This window comes from Barbatula barbatula, assembly GCF_947034865.1.
Source record: "Barbatula barbatula genome assembly, chromosome: 5".
NCBI lineage: Eukaryota > Metazoa > Chordata > Actinopteri > Cypriniformes > Nemacheilidae > Barbatula > Barbatula barbatula.
This window is the reverse complement of record NC_136769.1, coordinates 23,386,014-23,403,870: the sequence shown is the minus strand read 5'-3', so window position 1 is coordinate 23,403,870 and position 17,857 is coordinate 23,386,014. Positions and strand designations below refer to the sequence as shown.

Sequence of the window (17,857 nt, the reverse complement as noted above, 5' to 3'; positions counted from 1 at the left end):
GATGGCACATGGGATTCAATTTTTACACACGGGATGCGCCAGGACCCCACTGGGTGTCACATGCATGTTGGTGTATGTGCGGGTCTCAAAGATTCATGGATGTACAGTATATGGTGATGGAGGCAGCGCAAGCGGAATTCTTTAATAGGATTAATATTCAACGTTGTCAGGGATCTGTATTTGTTAGAATTCACATGACCTGGTTTTCTTAGGCGTGAATGACAGTGCTGGACTGGCATGACTAAAGATCCATTAGCAGAGTTGTAAACAGAGGTAGTTCTGAAATGGCAACATGTTATGAACACTAGCTTATCTGAGCTGAGACACATCTCCTTTTTAACGACCTGCTAAATCAATGGCGCCAGGTCCCGGGCTGTGTTCTCACGCCCTGGACTTCAGATCCACTGCAGTGCCTGCTTTGGTTGGCAGCCGTCCCTGGCCGTGTGGGTCCACACATTAGCCCAGGAGCTGCCTGACATAGACATGTTAAAAGTAGAGACATTAAACCAGTGCTATTCTTCAACTGGCAAAGAGTTTCATTTGGGATGTCTGGCTGACAGATACTGACTTAGGTCTCGTTTTGACCAAGACATAAACAACAGCTCCCTCTCTCTTTCTTTCTAATTTTAGTTTCAAGGGGAACATCTTTGTCTGGATTGGACTCTTTTATCTGTCACATGTTCCATCTGTGCCTACAGCTATTTGGTTATATGTTGTGGAGGACAGAAAGAGAGTGGGGCTGTAAGACGTTGCAATTACAATACTCCTTATGGAGGCCACTTGCATTTTCTTCTACCTGCAGCCTCCTGGATACTTACCCGGCACTTTTCAAAGAGTGCATTAGCGTTTTTGTATTTTTTACTGATGTGATCAGAGTTCATTGTATCTGACAGTGGCTTGGCTGTGCTGTGCTCTGTTGCATTGATGGCATGCACTTGGAGCAAAGTGTCTGTTTTCTGTTAACATCAGACTCTCCATGTGTTTGAAACATTTACTGTGTTTGGGTGTGTGTGAGTAAAACATGAGTCCATAGACATGATGTATTTGTAATATTAGTCATGACCTGTTATGAACATTTTTAGTAAGCGTGCAAATATTTGTATTTTGACAACGGACCACACCATTTCAGCTATGTCCTACTTTTAGGGGCGGTTTCCTGGACAGGGCTTAAGCCTAGTCCCAGACCAACTGAAATGTCAAATAATCAAAATAATCAAAACCAACTTGCGCTGACATATCTTAAAATATATCAGTGTGATGGTTTTTGTAACGTATAAGTTTTAAGCGACCTAAATATTTTAATTTAACTAAGGCCTAGTCCTGGCTTAAGCAAATCGTTGGCCGTTTCTCAATATGCATTCTTCAGCTGATTTTTTATGTATTTGCTCAATAACGTTTTTATTTCTAACCAAAATGTCTTAGGGCAATTCCAGCTCTATAGATGTGACATTCACAGTCTTTTTCTAAGATGAGGAAATGTACTTCCATTATGGATTTGTCAAAAAATACAAGTTTTTGAGAGACTACATACTTTTTAGGAATTGTTTGAATTAAAATGCACAAACCATACGCAAAAATAACTTAAGAACAAAAAATGTTCTTATTTTAAAATACATTCACAACTTTGTGACTTCACGTGCTTCATATTTAAACCTCTAAATATTGACATCTGAGCTATCAGGATGGTGAAAACCTTTGACTTTGGTTAAAAGAAATCAAGTATTCCTTTTAAAAGTAATCAAGTTACGGATCTGATTACTTTATTTCAAAAGTAATTTGTTACATTACTAGTTACATTACTACCCCATACCTCAAAAACCAATATATCAGGGACGTGCACAGGAATTTTGAGGGGCAGTTGCTCTGACCTGAAAAAAGGGCAACCCCCCCCCCCCAAAAAAAACCTCACAGGCTATATGAAGGACTGAGAATATCAGGGTCTTTATTCATATATATATATAAAGAAGTAAAACACTGAAATACAGCACTCAATCACCTTAACTAGTACTAATAATAACACAGAAAAACATAACTCCCTGAATGATCTCTCCCTCTCCTGAATCCGCCTCTTTTCAGTGGGCATCTTGGCTTCAAACAATACCCAAAATAGTTATAGGATTTAGGCATTTAATCATTTAGAATAAAATAATTAATGTGATGCATTGCTTCCATCATTAATTCTTCTTGCTCAAACGAAATGTGAGAAACTAACTATCAGTAGACATGTAGCTTAGTTTGCCTAATGCCTACCTACCAAAAAAATTGTAGCAGGCTGCTTGTCTTCAAGCTATCTGTCTTATTATTTAGGCTAAACGTGGCAAACTCAGCCTGGATTTTTGAAGATTTTAATTCATTTCATAAAACATCCCAAAAGTCACATTTTCTGACAACGTTAGGGTGGCTATTTCCATAACACCAAAAAGGAGGACACTTTGCAGCATTTAGTGAGGCAAGAATAATAGCATAGGACTCTGGTGTACTCGCAAATACAATACAATTGTGTGCATCATATCGATGGTCTCATGATACAGTGATTCTGAAACAGTCTAATCTTAAATTGTCTGGCAATGAATATTTGACCTAAGCTTAAGGGAAGATGTACCTGCAGCTCGTCGGTTACTTTTGGTTTTTCTGTGCTGGCATGCCGGATGTCCCTTGACTACAAACGTCCACTTCACAGCGAAAAGTGTCTCTACTGCTTTTTTATATAAAGTTGTGCTCTTTTGTCCATTCCGGATTAAATGAGGTCTGACGTTTCAGCAAGTTACCGTTATGATGTGACGAAGCCAGCACGTGGACTGCACTTCCACGTCGTGGAGGCTTGTTTACGTTTTTAACCAATGAAATATCAGATATTTATTTGACACATCTTTCAGCCAATCATTTGTTTGAATGGAGATCTTACGGCTTCAGACGCTATGCAGCTGCGTCCTAATAAATGTTCTAAAGCGGGTTTTGTTTCGATTCAGCACAACTCCAAAAAGAAGGACAAATGAGTGTCCGGTTTGAGTTTGCCCCGGACGCCGGACAGGGGGGTTTAAATCCTGACTGTCCAGACGAAATCCAGACGTATGGCCACCCTAGACAACGTTGAGTCGTATCACCCGATAACTGCGACAATCTCCTTCTAGGGCCGCTCATGCAGGCTCAGCTCAGGTGCCGGTCGCGTGCAGCGCTGCAGCCATGTAAACAGAGTTTGCCCTTCCCCTTCTGACTTTCACTTTAGTTGGCCGAATACGGAAGTGAATGAGGCTTTTCGCGTTTTTTTATCAAGACGTATGTAAAATTCTGCATCCATTGTATGATTTATTTATTTTCCACCTCGGAAGGGCAACGTGAGTCGAGAAGGGCATATGGCCAGTTTCCCGGGCAACCCCCCTGTGCACGTCCCTGCAATATATCCTCTTTAGTCTTCCCATGACTAAACTTTTTGGGAAGTGCACACTCTATCTCGCAACAAACTAAATTAAGCCTGTCTTTAATTATTTTAATTAATTATTTTTTTCGTATTTCTAAGTTGTGCTTCTGCATATTTCTATGATTATTTCTTTGTCATATAATAAATATAACAGTGTGAGAGCAGCAAAAACTAGTCTGACAAAACAAACAAGTTGCTAATACCAGCCTGCCACTCGACAGTACAAGTTTACATTTATTCATTTGGCAGACGCTTTTATCCAAAGCGACTTACAAGTAGTTTTTTTACAGTGGCACAAAGTTAACTCAGTTGCTCTCTGTGCCCGGTAACGTTACGGTCTCGAGAAGTTTGTTTTTCGCAGGAGAGAGGGTTTTGCTTACCTGCACACGAACAACAACGCACAACAATGTGCTTGCCTTTGAAAAAATAAAGCATAATTTTTCGATCTCCATGCTGAGTTAGTTTTTTTCGCTGGTAGTACCAAAGATTGTTTTATGATAGGGAGATGTATGGGTCTGTAATACTCACAACCGGAGCATAAAGGACAACATGGATCACAAGAGGCACCTTAGCCAATCATATAACAGCGTCTAGTCTCCTTGCCTGCGCTCCGTCCAATCCGCTGAAGCCGCAGTGATAGCATTGGCCATTACGAGTTTTTACACTGCAAAAAATGACTTTCTTACTTAGTCTTTTTTCATGTTTTCCAGTGAAAATGTCAAAAATTATTGAATCAAGAAGTATTTTCTTGATGAGCAAACTGACCTAAGAAAATAGGTCTTGTTTTTAATAAGAAAATATGACATTTCAGTGAATTTGTGCTTAAAACAGGCAAATAAATCTGCCAATGGGGTAAGAAAAATGTTGTGAGATGCTTAAGACTTGGGCAAGAGTTTATATTTTCTCTTCTTTTAATCTCATTGATGTCTAAAAGAAACAACTGAGGAAGATCTCAACTGTGATTATAGGCTAACTTGAGTTTGAACAGCGACCGAATGCATTTTAGATTTAGACATTTTAGTGTGTGAGACATTACCATAAAACTGGTGGATCATGGAAAATTCCAGCAGGACTGAGAGAAGGTACCAAAACGGAGTGATTGAAATTGAGAAATAAAAAGAACAGAGGCAAGATTGAGGGCGATGGAGGAAAATTGGGAAAATAGAAAGAGAGAGAGAGCATTCAGCTGTGAGATGAGATATCTGTCTGGCTTGACGTACCCCAGTTTGGACTCTGATGTCCCAAGGCTAAACTATACTAGTTATGTGTACGTGTGTGTGTGTCTGTTGCTCATAGAGAATAAATTATGCTGGCAGACATGATGACCAGACATGCTCTCAGTTCACGGGTCAGTCAGTTTGAAATTTGTTATCTAAAATGGTACCCGATAATGACTTTAGCTGGCATATCCGTTAACTATTCAAATACATATTGTTCACAACAGTTGCATGATCTTTCATAAACAATATTTGTTTTGGTCCAAACTATTATCTGGTTATTAGTCCTGAAAGAAGCTATAATGTGGACAACCAAAAATCAAAGACTTTTCAGTAACATGCAGATCAAGCGGTTTGGATGGTAGGATGTAGTGAGATTCCATTAAAACATACAAATCTATGAACACAATGTTCACCTGTCAGACACGACACAACTCAGTGTCCACATTTTAATCCGGTCACCTAACTGCTTCTTTTCCCTCTCCACATCTAGGCAGTGGACTAATGGCCAATTCCTCAGCCTCCTTCATGGGGACGTTCCTGGCCAGCAGCCTAGGCTCCCCTCCCTCGCACCCACCACACCCCTCCAGACCGCCGTCCTCTCCCTCCTCTCCTCCTTACCGTGGGGGTCCGCACTCTAGTGCCTCTCAGATCTGGTTCCCCCATTCACATGAAGGTAAGATAGCTCGGTTCCACCCACCTGCTCATCTGTCTGTTTATAGACTGTATCATCGGACGCATCGCTTGGTCCGAGGTTAACTTCAGATCTTTGGCTAGTAAAACAACAATCCATTTTTCGATATAGTTTATGCTAATATTGATTTATATTTAGAAAAATGTATACTATTTGTATTAAATGAAATTAAAACTACTCAACTGTTATAGATTCTTAACCCTAACAGAAGTTAGGTTTGGGCCACATAACGTTTGATTATGTTGTTCTTGCTGTGAGTACATCTGTGTGTTTGTGCATCCATACTTTCTCATCGAGTGCAAGTCACTGCAGAAAAGGGGGCAAAAGTTCAGCCAAAGAATCTTGTGGTCTCACTTGTGCATCAACAAGAATTTACACACATACGCTGTACAACACAGACACACGCAAAACATTCATAGAAGAAAAAAGCTCAACGGTCAACTGTGGTCACAGCTGCCATGTTAAAGCTAGTGTGGCTTTTCCCACCCCGCCTTAAACTAGCTGGGCCGGAGTCTGAGCCCAACCCCAACCCCCAGTCTGCCAAACCAACAGCTGTCCTCTTCTAAGCTCTGGCTCTAGATCCTTACAGATGATAGACTACAACAACCCAGAGGAGAGAGAAACAGAGATGCCTAGACACGCCCGATGCCACAGGGCTCTGATTCACACACAAGTTCCCTCCGGGAAACCTCTAAATGTGCCAAACAGTCATAAAGCATTTGGAGCTCACCCGTGTGTTGTTTGTGTCATCTAGAAACTAAGGGCATCTGAGAGTTGCATTATCCCCATGCCCGTTATCACTATACCCCAGTCTAGTTTCACTCTTTTCTCCCTGTGCCCTGCTTCTAGTACAGTGGAAGACATATTCCCTCTGAATTTTACACGAGGAGGAAAAGGACTAGAGTGATAAGGTTTGGCCTATTTTGCAGCCTATTCTGACCAAAAAACACCCACTTGGAGAGGAGGAGACCATCTCTCCAACATGTATGAATGTATGACTTGTAGGGGCCTTATTTTTCTTGTACGACTACTTTCGGTTGACTGATAAAAACCTGTTAAGTTAAATGCCATATTTTCAGATCAAATAAACATTTCTGTATACTATCAGACGGTCCATAAGTGGTGGCCGGTGCACATTTATTTTTAAGGGGGCGCAACAAACCTTTTGACATGTGATGTAAATTTATCATCACTGCTTAGCTAAAAAACGGTTCAACTATCAAAGCATGTAATGTTTTTTTTTAACAGCAATAAAGTACCAAAGTCCAAATGATTTTTTTTTGCTGTATATAGTTTTCATAGTAATCTGTAGTAAATTCCTAGATGCTACAGAGTTTTTGACCAAACAATAGTAAAAATGAATGTGTGATACAGTTTATCAATTCACTATTGTAGTGTATGGAGTGTTCAGGAAACTCTGAAATAGTTAAAAACGACCATAGAGAGAGTAACTCTGTCGAGTATTTTGGTTGGCCATCCATCTCCTCTGTAACAAAATACGAGAGTAAGGCCGTTTCTCAATATGCGTTCAACTTCTTCAGTGGTCTTGTGTCTTTATGTTCTCGCTCCACGACAACAATAACTGTCAAAGTCCGGTTCCGATTCTCAAGAACAGAGAACACATGAAAGTACCCGTATGTGTTCTCGATACCAAGGCTGCATCTTATCCTCCTACGGAATCCGGTTAAAGTCACTGCGGCACGTCCATCTAAGTTTGTTCTTCGAAGGCTGCCTCGCAAGACTGGTCTTCACAAGAACACAATTACGTTCTTTGCGTTCTTGGAATTGAGAAACGGCCTAACTTCAGTAAAGAATAATAACAGTCCATTGGGTGTCTTGTCATTTATTTGTGTTAAGCACAACAACTATAGTAAGTACTACTGAAAATGTTATAAAATCTATACATAGCTATAAAATATAACAACACCTTACAATTTACTACAGATTACTATTGTATATACCAAAGTGTACAGCATCCAATGTAAATAGCATCAGTGAATATAGTTCTCTGCTTTTGTCGTGTTGCTCATGTGCAGAGTAAACACTTTATACTAAGGGCGAGTAAAGCTGTAAATCATCTAAGATCTGTAAATCATGTTCACTAAATCTATACATCTAAAGTTGTATTTAAACATCATGATGTTCTGTACCGGGGTTCTGGGTGAGTATAGGATTCTCTATGAAACAGTTGAGAATAGTCCAATCACGATGACGACGCTCTGACGCGAGCCAATTAGAAAGCAGCCTCAGGTCACCTGCCTGCTTAAAGTTTGTATACCTAGATAAACACTGATTTGCGCCCCGCACATAGAATATATGTTTTGTCACAGAAAATAACCAAATAAAATTTTAAATAATACTTTTAATGAATGCTAACACAACTACCAGGCGAATATAATGTGAATAAATCTGTTTATTTCACAATTATTTAGCAATTTATAATATATGTTAAACTTGTGTTTAACAGTCTTCTTCACTTACCCCAAAAAAAACAATTGCCCACACACAATGGCATAGTGTTATGTGTCGGGGCATTTGAATTCTTCTATAATTCTTCCTGATGATGGTTTGTGGTCTGTTTGTGATCATTTTCCCAAATAAAATGAAGAGTTAACACAAACTGAATGTAAATTGTTATGTTACTAAGTAATAAGGCTGATTAGGAGTGAGATTATCATACACGTAGCTGTCTATTATCTCTATTGCGATTTAATTGTGCAGAACGCAGTGTGAAAGTGATTGAATCCTGGCTTCCATCACCAGCATTCTGTTCTCTCCTCTTTAAGATAATTGCAAATAGTCATTTCTCCAGTTTGCATAAAAAAGCAAGTGATCAAAATGAGGAGCACAATTACCCAGCCAATTCTCTGCACCCTATGGGCCAGTAGAAATGTCTCTCCAAGGGGAGGTTGAAATATTCCTTATTCCTTTAAAATCATATAATTCCCAATTCCATCCCAGTACGTAATGGTGCTGGATGAATATGGTGTTGTATATGCCATCTTAAAAAAGGTGATGTTCGTCTCTTTCATTCATGGTGGACTTTCATTCATAGAAAGAGGCATAGAAACAGAGGAGAAGCATCAAATGACTGATATAGATGTGCATCATAAAAATCCTGTGACCACCAGGTTCCGTGTCAAAATTCTAAGAATGACGTAATTTTACTCTTAAGTACTTAAGACTTAAGACTTAGTGTTTATTCATAAAGGTTCATAAGTGTTTAGACTCAGCTTCTTAATTATTTAAGAGAGCTAAAGGTCTCCCAACCCAGTTAAGAGTGACAAGATGGCAGGACAGAGTCAGATACCATAGACTTCACAACAAAGAAGCAACGTGTTGGAATGATATGATGACAGGGAGTTAATGAAATAATATAATAATATATATATATAAAAAAGTTGAATAAATGTTTTAAGGACTTTTGGTCTTTTCTTTATAAAAAGCCGTAAGTGTAATAGGATGTGATTCAGCAGCTTAACTCTTTAAATGATCTGTTAAAAGTGTATGAAACCAAGGCAAAATGGATTAACATTTGTAATATCTTTGCACATAATGCAAAATAAAGAGACTGCAATTTTAAACTTTTGCATCTCTGTCACCATCTCTGTTTGAAAAATGAAATTGCAGGTTACTTTGTGTATTTATCTTCAAATGGGTTGAAGTCAACGGATGTTAAATTTCCCACAAAATCCTACAGTTCAATATATCAATCACTATTATAAGCTTACCGTTGTAAATCAGGGGAAGGAAGGCAGAAAGTTTTTAACACTGATTTTGATGTACTTGGTTTATTTTACCCAAGTAAGTTATGGATTGCAGCTGTTTACTTAATTTAATAAAAAATAATACAATAATAATGTGATGTCATTCATGAATAAATGGTCCCATTCTGCTATGACCCTTGCAGGCTCCCTATTGGCAGATTCAGAGATCAAGGGTGGCCATTTTGTGTTTAAATCATTGCAGTCCTTAACTTACAACAATTAAGTTAGACCTTAAGAATCAGTCTTAAACTTTACCGAAAGTTGCTTTTAGCTTTTTTATAAAAGTCTCGTCTGCTAAATCAAGTCCTACTTCTTACTAAGAATTTGTTGACACTAAAGTCAAAATTTAAGACTACACTTAAGAGCATTTTTGAGAAGTTTTATACATACGGGCCCAGATCTTTTCAGAACAGGAACTTTTTCAGCATATAGCAATCAACCCGTATACATTGGTCTTACTTCACTGCCGGCCTGCATGCAAAACTCTGAAACTATTCTTTCCTTCTGGATGAGGACATTAATGTTAAGTAAAAAAGACTTAAATTCGTTTTTGCGCCATTTGGACAAGACCGCTCCTGACGGAATTTTATAGTTTTATTTAATGAACACTGCATATAGGAATTTATAGTCTGTCTGATATTTGACCTGTGTTTTGACTTGAATAACCTTATATGTTTATAGTCAATATGTTTTCTTGTACAGCTGCTTTGTAACAATGAAAATTGTAAAAAGCGCTATATAAATAAAGCTGACTCGACTTGACACTTGACCTGAACTAACGCCGTGACATCATGAGACATTTGTGTTGTCATTGTTACATTGATGTTATTAAAACAAAAACGTAACGATATTAATGTTTTCAATGGATATTTGTAAATAGACACATTAATAAAATGTATTATATTTATTTTTGATAAAACATTTTCACAAATAGTACAAATAGCTCGCCCAAGGCAGCAATGCTTTTAAGTTTAAATAGCAGTTGTTTCTGTTTACACTTACCAAAATGTATTTTGCTGTATTTTCTTTGGATTAAGTAGAAATAGTAGTTAGATGCTATTGGTACTTTTAAATATTGGCAGATAATGTAACCATTTGCCCCTCAGTGTTGTTGTGCATTAAATATTATATAATCATATAAATCATATTTATAAAGATATATTAAAGCCCTACACTTAACCCGTCACTTTGAACCTAAACTTTATGATTAAAAATGAATTCTAAGTCTTCAATCAATTTTATTGAAAACAAATGCCTTTTTGATCTGTAATGTGATAGAAAAAGGTAAAAGAGTGTGGATTAGAACCCCAGTCTCCAGTGCCAAAGCCATACAGACTTCACAACTTACGCCACTGGAGTGGCTTATGGAAACGGAGTTCTTTTATACAGCACTCGCAGCACCCCCTCTTCCCTCGGCTATTCTAAAACACTGTTCTTAGTCACAGGGTCCAGCACTTTCACTCCGTTGGAGAAAAAGTGCCTTCATTACAGCCAATTATCAATTCTATTGCACAATCCAAACATGTAGAATACAGGTTGTCCTCTCCTCCCCCTTCTTATCTGGCAGGCTCCATAACTTCCTTTCAATTAGCAGTGCTGATGAGTACCATTCACCCCCTCTGTCTTTCCTCTTCTCCCTCTGTCAGTTCTGTATTTCTCTTTGCTTTGTCACGTTTTCTGAATTAGCAACCGTGACAGGCAGATTTATCTCAGAATGTCCTTAAACTATTTACTTTTGGTTATTCGCAGATGTACACTGACATGCATGAGGTCTATGTGAGAATGAATACTGATGTCCAGTTACTTAGAATGTTGAACTTGAGGATGTAAAAGAATTCACTGACTTGTTGTTTAAAGTAAATCAACACAGTCACACAGTAGAGGAATGTCTTCAGTTCATCAATTTGATAAATTACGAATGCAGATTTGCATTTTTCCAAAGTTAAATGCTGTCAAAGCAATTAACACAGCTTAAAATAATTTGATCGAGAAATATACCTTGAAAAATAACCTCATTCATGTATGTGTTTCATCGCAATAGGCTGATCTCCTTCAGCGTTAGGTATAAACATTTTCCCCTTTATTTCCACCTATTATGGTAATGTTCAAAATTTGGGTGCAGTGAGCCTTTTCCACTCTTTTTGTTGTTGTTGCTGATTTGGTCAAAAGTGCAGGTTCTTTAGACTGTGAATATCTTGCATTGAGCTGAAATGTCATCCTTCTCAGATAATAAAAGTTCTGCATGTGCTGAGTGGGCTGGTATCAATCACTCTCTGCAGACAGCTGCCATCTCTTGAGAGAGCTACAGTGTTCGCAGCATTTATGTTAGCTCTAGTAAAATCCGCCTCATCTAGCTGCTGGCACAGCACCCGGCCAGATTACCGTCTGAATGATTGGTGCAATGCCCAGGGGTGCCTGCTCACCTGCCCTGAGAGGAATCTTCTTTGTGCTGAGTAGGCCACCACTATCAAGTGCAACCAGACATCACCGTGAAAGAGGATTACGTTGGCAAGTGTCACGAACAAAACACCAGTGAAACTAGCCGAGACCTTATTTGCATGCTAGTATCCCTCCCTTTTGCAAAAGACAGTCAGAATAAAAAAGGAAGAGTTATTACCGTTCTTTGTTGTGAATATAAGAAAAGTGAGCCATGTACAGTATATACAGTATTCTTCACCCGGAATTGAATTGATTATGACAACCAACATTTCATCAAGACCTGGTCATAAGATTCTTAGCCCTTTATCCTCTCCTAACATTCAGCCGTGTACGAATGTGTTTAACGGAAGCCTTTGTTCTCCGCATAACTCTTTGCTGCCACATATCTATAAAGAACATTAGCCCAAGCAAATTTGCATGATTGTTTGTGTTTTTGTTTTTAAATCATTGGCCTCTTGAAATCGATGACTCAGTTCATATCCCCACAGCTCTTTCTAACCTCTCTATCCATCTTTTATTCTCTGTGGCAGCTTTTGACCCACTTCGCTCACATCAATGATGAATATACAGTATTGTTATCCTTGCTATTTCTGGAGCCTGATGGTCTTGAGGAGATTTGTGGAGGATTAGGTTGCAGTGGGTTAACAGACGAACTATTTTTGGTGGCTCAGGGATTCGTTTTTATTTGTTTTTGGTATTATAACATACTTCATTTGGACAGATAAGATACAGCTTGCTTTACATATCATGCTCATGCATGTACTAGAAATGTTTTAGTCAGTGCATTGTTGTACAACAGTAACATTTGTCACAACCCATAATATTAATGGCTTGTCTTTATTTTTGGTTATGGTTCGAAGGCTTGGTCTTGAAAGGTTTGGTTTTCTTGTTAATTTCTTCCATATAGCTATAATGTGCTTCTGGCAAAGTCCAGACAGCTGAAATAAAGTAGATCGTTGGCCTTTGTCTTAAATGACTGCATGTACTCTTGTTCTTCTATGATATTTCTTTGTATAACACTGGAAATGTGGTAAGATTAGCACAGTAAGAACCATATGTTTGGGAGAGAACATTGATCCATTACACAAATCCCCAAGACTGAACTACTCGACTTGTTGTTTGCTTTGTAAACCCAAATAGAAGGCAAATATGACATCCAAACCATGTAGTGAATATGGAGTGGCAGCTGCATTGGAACCGGGGGATCAGATCCGGACCAAAATGCTTAAGGCCAAAGGAAATGTGGCTCAGTGATTGCTGACTTGTTATCAGAGCTTTCCTTGTTTCCTTGCTATCAGAATTTCCTCCCTCTCATTCTCTCTCTCTCTCTCTCTCTCTCTCTCTCTCTCTCTCTCTCTCTCTCTCCTTCTTCCACATGTTTTCCACTTTTTCTGCAAGTCCATGAACACCCATCTTGCATAATTTATTTCTGTTTGTTTTCTCATTTCACCAATTTTCCTTTTCTTTTCTCTTAGCAGTCCCAGGGTATCCTCGCTTCTCAGGGAGTCTAGCCCACACCTTCCTTCCCATAAGCCATTTGGATCACCATGCCAACAGTGGAGTCCTCTATGGACAGCACCGTTTCTATGACACACAAAAAGGTAGGTTTAATGACAAGTTAAAGCTGAATAAATTTACCATCTTCTGCAGTGCCTATTTATTTTCACGGCAATATAAAAAATTCTAAATATAGCTTTTATTTTTGAGATAAATGATTAACAAAAGTATCTGATGTACTCCACAGAGAACTTCTATATAAGAAGCCTTCCATCTCAGCCCTCACTCATCACAGCCAATCACAACATTCAGCCCATGTCAAGAGCGGGACCAGGACATCCCCAGGGCTCCTGCAGTAGAGATAGAGATACAGGTGCTGGGGTTAGCCTACATAAGGCCCTTAAAGACACGAGCATAGACCGTGGTGTAGTTTCAGACTCAAAGGAAAAAGACAGACCAACTAATAAACAGGATTCTAAAGACCAGCTACCCCATCATCATCCCCATCAACCCCATCTTCACCCACAACACCTGGTTACTATGGAGGAGATGAATGGTAGGGGACATAAAACCACCCTGCCTATGGAGTACAAGGATCATTCACAGAGCATGGCAAAGCCTCTTAGTGCCTGTCTGCTTAACGGGAAGATGCAGAATGGGGACCACGGGACTGGGGCAAAAGGCTCCATGGCAACATGTGGGGAAGATGGCATGGGAAGAGGTAATGCAGGGTCCAACGGTGTCCAAAGCAGACATGTGAGGGGCAGTAGTAATGGACGCTGCACCAAAGAGGCAGTAAGTGGAGAGATGCGGATCAGTGAGCAGCCTCCTATGGACTGCCTTCAGCGAAGTCAGGCACTGCAGCATTCTTTGTCCTACTCAGTGCATCCTCCACTGCCCATGGGTTCAGCAGCTGGAGGAGGCCATCCTGGGGGCTTCCACTGTCTTCAGCTCCATCCCGGCCACCCCCATCACCCACACCACAACCACCACTCACACCAACACTCAGACTTCTTCTGTCCTCCTCCACCAGCCCCTGTGGGAAACACCTCCTTACATAATAAAGGGATCAATGCTGGTGGATGCAGAGACCAAAAAGTAACTGGAGCCACATTTGTACAATCTGTTTGCCACGTTGGGGAGAAAAACGGAGGATCCTTCCAGCTGGGTTCTGAGTTCCAGGGAGTTGCTGGTGGAGGGAATATTGTCAAGGAAAAGGCCATGGAAAAGACGGGAAATGGGGAACATCATGGCAACTGGCCCAGGAAACAGCAGCAACCTCCAACCCAGCAGCAGCATCCTTACAGAAAAGCTGAAAAAGCCCCTGACTGGATGCACAACCACCACCATCATGTGTCGCAACAACCGCAGCAACAGGGCCATTCCCAACAACACCAAACTGTACGTTCTCGCAGTGCTGACTGCATCAACAGTATGGAAACAGACATCTTCCGACCTACGCTGGGCCAAGAGTCGAAAGCTGTTCATTCTTTAACCAACCAATCCAATGTCAACCCCCAGCCCTACAGGGACTGTTCACACTCTGGACCTCCAACTATTCCCTCACCTCTTGCAGGAAAGAACATGGCTCAGCATGGAAGTGGAGGACATGGAAGTTGCTCCATGCAGCGAGATGGACAAAAGGTTGCCCGTATTCGACACCAACAACATAGCAGGGCTGGCCCGGATGCTGCTGGCACAGACCTAACTCAGGCTAATGGGAACCAGGAGATAAAAAGGAAGATGGAAATGTCTCCTTATGGCTACACCAACAATGCACAGCATCACCCACATCAACAGTCTGCAGTTCCACCATGGGCCATGCAACCTCATCATATCCATTCTGAAGAGGACCAGCGCAAAGCTTACATGGAATCTAACAGTACTGCCAACAGCAGGCCCCCCACACAACAGCATCACCAGACAACAGGAATGGGTCCCCTTCCTCCTCCCCTTCAACCAGCCCCTTCTCAAAACCAGCAGGAGGTCACAAGCTTGCAAGGTGAAAACAGTGCCATGAAGAACCTTCTGAAGTACAGCAACCAGCAACCTCTCATGTCCCAGAAGAGCCCATTTGGGGGGCTCGGTAGCCTCAAAACGGGGCCAAATGGTACCAGTTGCTCTATTCAGGGAGGCAAGCAAACATTACCCTCTAGGAAAGGCCAAAGCCACGAGAATGAGCGAGCTGATTGTGGGTCACGGGGGAGAGAGGTAGGAGAGTCCTCACATATAGAGGGGGAGGTGCGTCAGCCTCCAGTAGGGATTGCAGTTGCTGTGGCAAGACAGAGAGACCCACCCTGCCAAGCATCAGGCAGGCACCCCAACAGCCAACAAGGGCGGGTGCACTCCACCATGAAAGGTAAGTTTAAACTTTAATATGTCAGGGCCATTCTAAACAAATATTGGCCAGGGATATAACACCGTTTGTTTATGTGTGACCTCTGGAGGAGTACACAGATAAAAAAACTGCTTTTCGGTAAAGAGATATACGCATCTAACTGTAGAGCTATTTGTCTGCAAAGTACCACAGCTAGTGGGAGTTATGAAAAGAAAGCTGATGTAAGGTTGTTAACCATTTTGTAGGCTCTCCACCCTCCATGTACCCATCAGATTCCCCAGGAGCGGATGAGAGAAAAAGAACAAGTGTAGAACACATGGGCCATCGGTGCCCAGACAGAGATCGAGACACATATATCAGGTGAATGACCTACCCCTTTACACTTCTTCTTTTGACTTGTCACACTTGCTCAACCTCTGACCTTTGACCTGCTCTCATTTGACTTTGCAGGGATAACAAGGAAAGGGTGGAATTTGCACACATTCATCCATCTAACAGTTGCCATGGTGACATCACCTCTCATATCATGGTGCCAGGTGGCACTTCAATGCAGCCGAGCCAATTAGGGGACCCGACTGCTCATGCTCACTCTGCTCACCACCATTGGATCCCACGCACAGGAAGTCCCTCTCTCTGGATGACAGGTCACTCTTACAGTAAGTGCCAACTCTGCGTTTTCTCTATAATGTACAGCAATGTTGTTGTCTTCTGTTTGGGCTATGCTTGCTTTCATGGTCAATAATCAAATGCATAATTACAGTTGGAAAATTACAAAATGATGCAGCGCAGTTTGTGCCTTTATTTTTTAGTCTTGTATATTCAGTATGATTTACTTATTAGTTTAATGGGATATGCTTTCAACTTTTAATAATAAACGTTGCTCTATTCTCTCTTGCATTTTCAGGCCTTGGCCATACAGCTCTGCATCAAAATCTCCCCCCTGGATTTTCTGCAGCTATGCCTGCCCCACTACAGCCAGTGCTGCCCCTAACCCAGGATCCCTCTGCCCAGCTGATGGTGCTACCCAGTGAACCTCCCACACACCCACCTACCCACCTTGGTATGCCATACAGAGTTTTACCTATTATCCTCTTTACCTCCGATATCCTCCGCTTATTTGACCTGCTGCACACGACCCATTTGTCAGATTTAGCATTCATTATTTTTTGAAGATCACGACAGCTCTCAAGGGTTTGTACCTCAGGATTTTCCTGTAAGGCTGTCAGGTCTGAGGAATTAATCTGTTTTACAATGATTCCACTTTGGTTTCAAGGTTATATTTTCTAAAGTAGCACAAACCTTTGCACAACTAACTGTTAAAAAACACCTGTAGACAATTCCTTTCAAATGGATTAGAAAAAACACACACACTACCCACATAATCTACCCTCACAGGTCCCAGATCAGGATACTCTCACTACCTCTTTGAAGCAAATTCCATATGTGTGCTCTAGAACACATTATAGTAATAATACTTTCAAGCCCTCTACATCTACACAGTTCTCTGCTCAGCAAACAATCTCTGAAATCGAATCTTCATGTCTTCAATGCCACACTTCCGCCTGTGCTCCACAGGAATTCCAGCTGAAAGGGGAAGTGCATCCTTAAAAGCCTTCCCCTGGGAAACATTAGCTAAGCTGGGCTAATGTTCCAGAGCAAAGGTCTGTGATGTGTCAGGGGAGGAGGGGTCAATTTATACATTCATATTTATGAGAGCTGTGTGAAACATGAAGAGTAGAAAAACACATTGGTTTGTGGAGGCTGGAGATGTGTCATAGTGGATGTGCACGGCTTGCTTTGACACTGCCAGGGGAACGCCATGAGTTTATCTCTGACATGGGAACTTAGAACTCGCTGAGACTACATGCAGCAGCATTGGCCCACTGTGGTTTTAGGAGAAGGGGATTTTTCATCGGGTTGGACTCCCTGCTTTAACATCAATTCCAATAGGAACTGATATTATTACATTCACTTTCATTTATAATCCAATAATAATCATATGTATCCGTCTTTTTGGAAAAGAGTGTGAGAAATTTTGAAGAAGGAATTTAGAAAGTGCATATAAGTAAAAGCAGTGAACAGGGAGAGGGACATTGAAAGAGCGTGGGAGTGCTGTTGTTTGGGTAATGGCTCTCACTCCCATGCATTTATTGTAGACAATCAGTGATTGGTGGGGTTGTTTTATTGCAATGCAAACAATGATGAGACCATATACATTTGTCATTAAACTTATAAACTGTTCTGTACAAAGAAAATTATTTAAAACCAACTAATTCTCAAAGTAGTCAACTGTGAAAATGCTGTATGTCGTTTTGTATTTTGAAGCAGTTATCATCTTAAATGCTGTTAAAATAATATTTGATTAAACAATACATAGTCTACAACTGCTATGCTTTTAAAATGGCATATCATTTGTGATGGTTTTTACTTAAGATGTATGTCAATAAAAAGACACAAGTAAGTCATATTCAAGCTTTGTATACTATG

General features: G+C 40.5%; 1 protein-coding gene across 2 annotated transcripts in view; it reads left to right on the top strand.

The window, feature by feature from the left end:
• Positions 1–17,857, top strand: part of bahcc1a (BAH domain and coiled-coil containing 1a) — a 65,899-nt gene that overhangs the window by 25,260 nt on the left and 22,782 nt on the right. For both annotated transcript variants that reach the window (XM_079456905.1, XM_079456906.1), the window contains 6 exons: positions 5,129–5,311; positions 13,011–13,136; positions 13,280–15,391; positions 15,616–15,730; positions 15,821–16,026; positions 16,275–16,430. In XM_079456905.1, the coding sequence (XP_079313031.1) occupies positions 5,129–5,311; positions 13,011–13,136; positions 13,280–15,391; positions 15,616–15,730; positions 15,821–16,026; positions 16,275–16,430 (2,898 nt within the window). The remainder of the gene's footprint in view (positions 1–5,128; positions 5,312–13,010; positions 13,137–13,279; positions 15,392–15,615; positions 15,731–15,820; positions 16,027–16,274; positions 16,431–17,857) is intronic.